Below are 10,376 nucleotides of genomic sequence, written 5' to 3'. Positions count from 1 at the left end.
TCAAACCCTAACCGATCATATTCCAGTCTCAATTGATCACATAAGAAGCGAGCCATGTTTTGACCATATACAAATCAAAAGTAAAGAGAGGAGGTTGCTGACCTTCTTCGGGGCAGTGAACCGGGGCCGGGGTCTCAAATCCGACGGACTCCGATCTCGACCTCGACCTCGCTACCTCGAACTAACGTCAAATAATGGTATAAAATAAATTGCCTCTGTTCAAGAATGGAAATCAACAAAAAACAGAGAAGAAAGAAAGAACAAACTAAAGCTTTGCATTATTTTCTGAAAATCAGTGAGCTATGAAAAGGGGAGGCGACTGCTGAACCATAGACATAAAAGGGGATAGAGGCGGCTGAAACTCTTTATTTAAAGAGAGAGGTAGCGGTGTATTGGTGGAAAAACGATATGACACGTGGAACATAAGTAAGCTGACGAGGCATGACGCGTGGAGCGTCAATATATCAACAAGTGGCATTCTCAATTAACTGTATTAAGAATGCATGGAAGGTACGGGAGAAACACCCATGGGGTAGCATAAGAGAAAAGAACCGAGTCAGACAGTTGTCAAAGGAGAAACGGGAACGAAATGAATGAAGACTGCAAAGAAGGAAAGATACACGAACCAGGAGTAAATAAGGAAGGGGAATCAGGAGCAGTGATAAGGAATCTTTAGTCATAAATATGCCAATTACGGTTATCTATAGTACTGGGCAATCGATACAATTAATGCCCTTAATTAGTCCAAATTAAGTATGAGAACCGTTATGATTGCATGCTCTTATATAAGGATAAGGAATTAATTTGTAAGGACAGGTTACGATTATTACTGAAATACATACTATAATTCTTTGCCTTATGTTTCTTGGCTAATCATCTCCATCACTTTTTTATATTTTTCCTAAGATTATTGGGAAAGTGAAGTAAATTTTGGTTACCAGTAACCCGTTTTCTTCTAAATATTGACTTTGAACGAGAATCCTATTTTTGGTTAAACAAATTAGTTCCGTTGTCGAGAATCTGATAATCTTTTCACTTTCCAAATTCTATTTTTTGACAGCCAACTATGTCAACTGTTAACAAAAATGACCAGTTGAACCAACAAGATGGAACTCCACCACTCCCCTCTCCGACGGGATCCCCTCAGCAATCCCGTAGAGGTTCACCTGAATGATCTACATCACGCGTTGATGATCAAAAGGGAGACAAACAAATTGTAGAGCAAGATGCTCTAAATCAATTGATTGCAGAACACGTGAATAGTGCTCTACAAGATTTTGTTAGAGGATTGCCCAATGCGCCAGAAATCTCCTCTACCGGCCAATACAACAACCTTACAGAACCCACGCTTAGGGCTTGACAATTCTTGAAGTGGAGGAATTCCTAACAAATCTCACAATGGAGGATCAGGTACACCAAATAATTCTAATTTATAAAGTTTGGTACTAACTTTGCAGAAACAGTTGAAAGAGCAAAATGATCGCATAGAGCAAATACCTGTCGTGCCACTCGTGATCAAAGGGGTGGATATTGACAAGTATTAACAACCCCCCTGAAAGCCAAGTGCAGCGCCTTTGCCAATTCCTGAAAAGTTTAAAATGCCTGATATTTTAAAATATGATGGAACAACTGACCCTCGAGATCACGTAACTGCATTCACAACTGGCGTGAAAGGCAACGATTTAACCAAGCAAGAAATTGAATTGGTTTTGGTTAAAAAATTTGGTGAAACACTCACGAAAGGAGCGTTAACATGGTATTCTCTTTTACCTGAAAACTCTATTGATTCTTTTGATGAGCTTACAGATTCATTTATAAAAGAACATTCCGGAGCTCAGAAGGTTGAAAAAAGGATGGAAGACATCTTTAAGGTAAAATAGGGGAATATAGAATTACTCAGGGAATTCATAGATATATTCCAATGAAAGAGGATGATGTTGCCTCGGGTGCCAGATAACTAGGCAGCTATGGCATTCTCGAGCAATTTAAACGAGAAAAGTTCAGAATCCATGAGAAGGCTGAAGGAAAGTTTACGAGAATTCCCAGTAACAACTTGGAACGATGTGTACAACAAATACAGTACAAAGTTGCGGATAGAGGAAGATATGGTCGCACATCCAAGAACCGATGAAATAGCAGGATCGAGACGTTCGAAATCGGAAAAAAGGATCGGAAAAAATAGGTACGAACCTTACATGGGACCTACTGGGCGAGACCCTCGATCTAAACAAGAAAATGCACGATTCGACTTAAGACCGAGGCAAAAAATATACGAGTTCCTCATCTAGGTTCAGAAAGGAACGGGATGCACGAGGCATACACACGCGAGGGTAGGAGATTACATAATGTTAGCACCTCTGAGTTAGTAGTTGTTTTAAAAAGTGAGGGATATAAGGTGTGGTGGCCTAGAGAAATGAGATCAGATCCAAGCAAAAGGAATCCAGATTTCTGGTGTGAGTTTCACAACGATCATGGCCATAGAACAGCAGATTGTAGATTACTGCAGGGAGAAGTCAAGCATTTATTGAAGCAAGGTTATCTAACTGACATGTTTAGCGAGAAAGGAAGACAATCATATATGAAGAACAGACAGGAACCCCCAAAACCTCCATCACCAAAAAGAACAGTCAATATAATAACTGGGGAATATGAGGTCAATGGTGTAACTTATACATCCGCAAAAAAGACATCAAAAGTCACAGTTACTCATGGGAAGCGAGTTCGCCAAGATTTGGATGGAGACAATATAACATTTGATGATGAAGATGTGGACAGCTTGATGATTCCTCACAACGACGCACTGGTAATATCTTTACCTGTACATGATACTAACGTAAAACGAGTTTTGATTCATCCAGGTAGTTCAGTGAACATCATTTTACTATGGGTGGTGAACGAAATACAAGATAATGACAAGGTGATACCAAAGGCACGAACCTTGTCCGGGTTTAATAATTCAAGTGTTATCACAAAAGGGGAAGTTTTGCTCACCACGTTTGCAGAAGGAGTTGTTAAGGATACGATGTTCCAGGTGATAGACGCAGACATGGCATATAATATAATTCTGGGAAGATCGTGGATTCACGATATGGATGTCGTCCCATCCACATTACATCAAATTATCAAATTTCCTTCACAGTAGGGAATCCGTCAAATCCATGGAGATCAGCAAGCTTCAAGAAGTATCAACTCGGTGGTAGTTACAACATGGTAACCAATGATGCAGGCACGAAATAGCAACTACAGAACTTGGTTGAGGATATTGGTGCAAATACCTCAACCAAAGGCATACCAGGACAGACTGACGTTGACTTGAGACCTGATTCTATTCAAGAGCCAGAAGAAAATGAAAATATTAAGACAACTGCTGAAGAACTTGAAGCTATAGTGCTATTTACACACTGGCCAGACAGAAAAGTTTACGTCGGAGCAAAACTAAGCCCAGAAGTGAAAGGTAAGTTCATTGAATTTTTACAAATAAACGTAGATTGCTTTGCTTAGTCACATTCAGTTATGACAGGTATACCACCGGAGGTAATGACCCACAAATTAAATGAGGACCCACTTGTCAAACAGAAGAATATGAAGCAATGATCCTTCAAAAATCAAGTAATCCAAGATGAGGTACAAAAGCTTATGAAAATTATATCGATACGAGAGGTAAAGTACCCTAACTGGTTAGCTAATACCGTGGTAGTTCTTAAAAAGAATGGAAAATGGCGAGTTTGTGTAGATTATACTGATCTAAATAAAGCTTGCTCTAAAGATTCATTTCCTTTGCCGCATATAGATCAACTAATAGATTCTACTGCAGGACATGAATTTTTGAGTTTTTTAGATGCATATTCAGGATATAACTAAATAAAAATGGACCCCCTAGATGAAGAAAAAACTTTGTTTATCACAGACAGGGGGACTTACTGTTATAAAGCCATGCCCTTTGGTTTAAGAAACGGTGGAGTCACGTATCAAAGGTTGGTGACTACAATGTTTCAAGAACATCAGGAAAAACCATGGAAGTTTACATTGGCGATATGTTGGTCAAGTTAGCACAGGAGGGAGATCATTTTCAACACTTGTTAGACACTTTCGAGATTCTCCGCAAATACAATATGAAGCTAAATCCAGAAAAGTGCGCTTTTGGCATGGCTTCAGGTAAGTTTTTAGGCTTTCTCATTTTTAACAGGGTATTGAAGTGAATCCTGCGCAGATCAAAGCTATCGAGGAAATACCGGATATACTCACGAGAAAAAAAGAAGTGCAGAGATTAACAGGAAGAATAGCAGCCCTGGGGAGGTTTCTATCAAAGTCATCAGAAAAGAGTTTTAAATTCTTTTCAGTATTGAAAAAGTAGAATCAGTTTGAATGGACTAACGAATGCCAACAAGCCCTCAAGGACCTAAAATCATATCTGTCAAATCCGCCCTTACTAGCCAAACCAAAACACGGTGAAAGGCTTCTCATTTATCTTGTTGTGTCAGAAGTAGCGGTAAGTGCGGTGTTGGTACGAGAAGATAAAGGTAAACAATCCCCAATTTATTATGTTAGTAAATCTTTGCTAGATGTTGAGACGTGGTATCCCCATTTGGAAAAGCTTGCTTTAGCGTTAATTATGGCATCTAGGAAGTTAAGACCTTATTTTCAATATCATCTTATTTCTGTAATAACTGCTTTCCCCCTGAGGAATATATTGCATAAACAGGAATTATCAGGTAGATTAGCTAAATGGGCAATAGAACTCAGTGAGTATGATATCATATATTAGCCCAGAACTGCAATAAAATCGCAGGTTTTAGCAGATTTTGTAGAGGATTTCAGCACGAATTTAGTTCCTGATGCAGAAAATGAACTACAGGTATTAACCGGATCTAATTCAGGGATTTGGACTTTATTTACCGATAGTTCTTCAAACGTTAAAGGAGCGGGTTTAGGAATTGTTCTAATTCCACCTTCAGGGGAAGTCATAAGACAAGCAATAAAATGTTATCCAATCACTAACAATGAGGCAGAGTATGAAGCTGTGATTGCAGGTTTGGAACTGGCACGAGAACTTGGTATAGAGCAGATTGTGATCAAAAGTAACTCACAGTTGGTGGTTAACCAGATGCAGGGGACTTACGTGGCAAGAGAAACGCAAATGCAACAATACCTGGAAAAGGTACGGGAATTACTTAGACAATTTCAGTCTTGGAAGGCCGTGCAGATACCCAGGGAAGAGAATGCAGAAAATGCTATAGTGATACATTTGTTTCATTCGGCACTTGACCAAGACAAGAGCGAGGTAAATTTTAATAATCTAACTTGGGATTGGAGGAACGAATTTGTGAACTTTTTGCAGTATGGAATCTTACCCGAGGACAAGAAGAAGTCACAATTGTTTCACCAAAAAGACGTCTGGTATTGCTTAGTTCGTGGAAATTTATATTGAAAGATGTTTGGCGAACCTTTAGCACGGTGCCTCGGCCCATCGCAAACGGATTATGTGATGAGGGAAGTACATGAGGGGCATTGCGGCAGTCACGCCGGGGGAAGATCATTGGTAAAGACATTAATAAGAGTAGGGTATTATTAGCCAAAAATGGAAGAAGAGGCAAAAAGCTTTGTAGCCAGGTGCGATAAATGCCAACGATATGCCAATAACATGCACCGCTCAGCAGAACTGTTACATTCAGTTATTTCACCATGGCCTTTCATGAAGTGGGGCATGGATATTGTAGGCCCGTTGACTAAAGCTAAAGGAAAGGTACGGTTTCTGTTAATTTTAACAGATTATTTTTCAAAATGGGTAGAGGCAAGAACATTCAAACAGATGCGAGAAAAAGAAGTTAGGGACTTTATTTGGCGAAACTTTATCTGTCGATTTGGAGTTCCAAAGAAAATCATGTGTGACAATGGCCCGCAGTTTATAGGCACTAAAATCACAGAATTTTTTCAAAGTTGGCAGATTAAACGGATTACAGCCTCACCTTACCACCCTGCAGCTAACGATCAAGCTGAATCAACAAACAAAGTTATCATTAATAAATTAAAGAAGAGATTAGAGGAATCAAAAGGCAAATGGCCGTAAGTGCTACCGGGGGTGTTATGGGCTTATCGAACGACATCCAAAACAAGTACGGGTGAGACTCCATTCTCACTTGTATATGGTGCAAAAGCTTTAATTTTGGTAGAGATGGGTGAACCAAGTATGAGATACACACATGCTACTGAGGAAGCAAATAAGGAGGAGATGCGAGTAAATTTGGATATATTAGAAGAAAGGAGAGAAGAAATATTAATTCGAATGGAGGTGATGTTTGGCATATTTCGATGTGTGTTGATGTTACTTTGCCCATGCTTTAACCACTTTTTGATGTTATTTAATCTTTAAAACACCCAACATGGTGTAATTATTGGTTTGATGACTAATTAAGTTATGTGTGACGATTTAAGGTGTTCGGAGTGCAAAATATGAAGAAAAGGTGGTTTAGCTAGAGGAAGAAGGGTTGGATGCGTCGCATCCAACCTAGGAAAACATCATCCTGCATGCAACCTTAGCAGTGAAGTTGGGCCATCGCGTCCGCCATCGCGTGCGAAACTGGGAAGTAGAAGTGAAGCTGGATGCGTCGCGTCCACCATCGCATGCAAGCTGAGAAATAGAGGACAAGGTGGATGCGTCGCATCCACCTTCGCAGGCAAAAATTGAAATGGAGGACAAGGTGGATGCGTCGCATCCACCTTAGCATCAATCCCTGAAGCCGAATTGGACTAGGAATAGGAGAGCTTTGGCCCACGACTTTTGTACGCAATATATAAGCTAAAAACGCCTCTTTTAGGTTATCTAACATATTGGGAAGGGGGAAAAAGCCACGACAAAGCTGTGGAGGCCGGAATTCATCAAGTTTCATCTTTCTCCTACCAAACTTAGTAATTTTTATGTTTCTTTGTATGATTTGTTGTTTGGCTACCATGTCTATATGGAGCTAAACTTCACGTTCTAGGGTTGTGGTTCTTTCATGACTATTGTTATTCGGATATTGATTTTGACTTCTTGATTTATCATATTAGTTTATTTATTCAATCTTGCACTTAATTATTTAATTGCTTGATCACCAATTGAATATTATCTACGAATCTAGAATTGAACTCGAAAGTGGGAATTCTATATTGCATATAGGATTGAGTAGGGCAAGTTCTTGAACTCGGGCATCGGGGAACGGATTCGTGGTTAGGATAGACATATACCTAATTGCCTTGCTTGGTTGATTTACAGGAATTATAAATGCGTTCTTGTTGATTCTAACTCCATAGACATATAGGCGTTAGGTTAGCTTGAATAGGCGAGTAAGAACTCGACAGATTCTTATGAGCAATATTAACCCTGTCAACCAATAAGCTAGATAAATTAGTCGGTCAATTCAATTGAAGAATACAATAGGATTGTTAGATAGCCCATAACCCTAGATCGTTTTTCTTACATTGATATCATAAAAATCTGCTCTTTCTCTGTTCAAAGTTCATTATTTATATTTTCTTATTTAATTAGTTTAGAATAAAATATTTTTAGATTTAATTCTTGTTTAGATAATTAAGATAGGCTAATTTAGTTAATAGCTAATCATAAGTCCTCGTGGGTTCGACATCCGACTTTTAGTCACTTTATTACTTGACGACCGCGTATACTTGCGTGAGTGTGTTTGGTCGCAACAAGTTTTTGGCGCCGTTGCCGGGGACTTAGAAATTTGCTATTTTTCTAGATTAGACATTTTTTTTTATCTATTCATGTTTTTTTATTATTTTATTTTAGTTAGTATTTTTTATTTATTTTAGCATGGCATCCTGGAATAAAAATTGTTCGAATGATGGTTATTCTTATTTTGATGATCCTTGTCCATATTGTGGAGGACCCCACTGGTGGAAAAATTGTCAGAATGTTCCCAGGAGCGAGTTGTGCGCACAATCTCAATCCTTTGAGTGGAATATTTGTAATATGTGTGGTGGTCAAGATGGCCATTGGGATGGTTGTCCTAATTTTGTTCATCCTTCTCTGAGCCCTTATTATGATCTTTCTAATGATATTTCTGAGTTTGATAGGGGCAATGAAGTGCAGGATATGGAGCCTGATGCATATATTAGGGATATTCTGAGGCAAGTAGCAGAGCAACAGGATGAACTCAAAAAAGATATGAAAAGAATGAGGGCAGCAATCACAAGAATGAAGGCCAATATGGAAGAATTGAATGAAGAGAGCGAGTACCAGCAAGAGAAAATTTTTGAAAAAGAGGAGATTTTGAGCCAAACTTGGCTGGCAGAACAGGCTGAAAAGTTAGAAATATATGAAACTCAACATGAGGAACTTACTGATGGGATGAGACACTTTATAGAGGGAAGATCTAAACTGGGACAAGGGATCTATAAATTTGTCACTACTATTCACGACTTGCAAGATAAATTAAATGCAAAGGTTGTTGCGTCTATCGCCCAACAAAATAGTAATGAGTTGTCAGAAGCTGAAAAGGAGCTTATACGCCAAATTGAGGAGCTAAAAGTGGAGAGCCAATCATTCGAGCATATTTCTGTTGATGATGCCCATGTTGAGAAAAGTACACTAGAGCCATGCGAGGTAGCAGATAATGTTATATTTGAAGACTCTAATGTGTGCACATATGAGGATATAAATAGTAATACAATTCTAAAGTTGGGGCGTGTTGGTCCTCATTCTAAACATTTTTCGACATTGTATTTGGATGATGACATGGAAATCGAGTCATCTAAGCCTTTGGAGGAGTCAATGGAAGAGGAACATGATGCCTATATTTTTGAATTTGTCATGCCAAAAAGCAAAAAATACATTCCTCATCTAAAGGCCGAGAAGTGTAGAGTGAAAAATTTATTACTTGGCCTGGTTATCTTTGTAGCCCCACCACTGGAGCATAGCCGCAAACTGGATGCCATGTTAGGGGCTCAATTCATAAGTTCGAGGTGGAGGCAAAAAGTGGTTCACGTCGTGCCGCTACGTTAAATCAGGCACTTGTTGGGAGGCAACCCAGCGTTACTGCTTTCTTTTATTTTTGTTTACTTTTTATTTTATTTTATTTTTATTATTTTGTAGTATTTATTTTTGTTTTGTAGGATTATGAGCATAGGAAGCAAAGCCATTAGAAGAGTGCAAAAGTGAGCTAGATGGTGAGGACTAAGTGTGGGGTGCCCACACAAAGGACGATGTCTGGGGGAAGTCTGAGTACCTCGTGAGCCGCTATTGCTTCGGCCTTTGGCCTACCAGGGAGTCTCGTTTACCCTCTTATTATTTATAATGTGCATTGAGGACATTGCAAAATTTTAAGTGTGGGGTGAGAAGATCGTTTGGATGAGTTTCTATGCTATTTTAGCTTAGTTGTAGTACTCATTCTTAAGTGTAGTAGCTTTTGTGAAAAAAAGAAAAAAAAGAAATTAAAAAAAAAAAAAATGAAAAAGTAGAAAAATTGGACTTTTCCCGACGATTGATCTCCTAGACAGTTTTCTTGAGGGATTAAAGTCTAAACAAAAATTCAAAATATATCTTTTAGCTTTATTTAGGTAGTAATAATCCCCTGTGGTTTTTCTTTGTGCCTCGGTTCTTTTCCATGGGATGTAGTTTGAACCGAGTAATTTTTTTCTTTCCGAGTAGATTAGGAATTTAGGGAATAAAAGGAGCAAGAATGATGAACCTAGGCGCCCTTGACTTGTTTGATAGTAACATATTTATACTTTCGCATGTGTAGTATCTTCTGTATGATTTGAATTTATTGATGATGCTTTGTTAAATTGGATAACATGTTTTGTGGCGCCTATGTCTCGTTTACATGACTTATGTTCACCTTGTGTTTAATACTTAATATCTCGTGGCTCCGTGAATACTTGCATTGCTTGAGAGTCGGAATGTGATCGTCCTTAGTGAGTCATGTGCCATGTGTGGTGAGTTTTTTTTGTGTTGTCCATGTATTGTACTTGTGTCTAGAACTTGCCCTGTATGTGAGTTGAAGCGAAATTTTAGGTGATGCTCGGTTTGAAAAATAATTTTAGGCTTTCTTTGATCTTTTTGAGCTTATTGCTTATCACAAATAAAATCTATCCCTAGTTAACCCTTTTTGAGCCTGTAGACCTTTTATTTGGTACCCACATTACAAGCCTATACCCTTTTTATTCTTAATTGACATTGTTTTGATCCTTTTACCTCTTAAAGCACTTTAATTGTTAGATGAGCGCTAAAAGAAGTAAGAAGGGACTAAGTGTGGGGTGACTTTTGAGTGGAACCAATGAAAGAAAGAAGGGTGCACTTATTTTGTAAAATAATACGCCACTAGCGAAAAAAAAAAAGAAAGAAAAATATAAATGAATAAATTGTTGTCTTGTTCTTG

General features: G+C 38.5%; 1 protein-coding gene across 1 annotated transcript; it reads left to right on the top strand.

Annotated features, from left to right (window-relative positions):
• The first annotated feature begins 1,598 nt into the window (after positions 1-1,598).
• On the top strand, positions 1,599-6,067 carry LOC104092534 (uncharacterized). The gene is made up of 8 exons (XM_070180685.1): positions 1,599-1,871; positions 2,396-3,031; positions 3,238-3,454; positions 4,006-4,155; positions 4,211-4,296; positions 4,355-4,489; positions 4,790-5,281; positions 5,945-6,067. The coding sequence occupies exons 1-8, from the start codon at positions 1,599-1,601 to the stop codon at positions 6,065-6,067; spliced, it is 2,112 nt and encodes a 703-aa protein (XP_070036786.1).
• Positions 6,068-10,376: the final 4,309 nt, after the last annotated feature.

This window comes from Nicotiana tomentosiformis, chromosome 7 (genome assembly GCF_000390325.3).
Source record: "Nicotiana tomentosiformis chromosome 7, ASM39032v3, whole genome shotgun sequence".
Taxonomy (NCBI): domain Eukaryota; kingdom Viridiplantae; phylum Streptophyta; class Magnoliopsida; order Solanales; family Solanaceae; genus Nicotiana; species Nicotiana tomentosiformis.
Note: the sequence above shows the minus strand (reverse complement) of the source record. Positions and strands in the feature narration are given on the sequence as shown.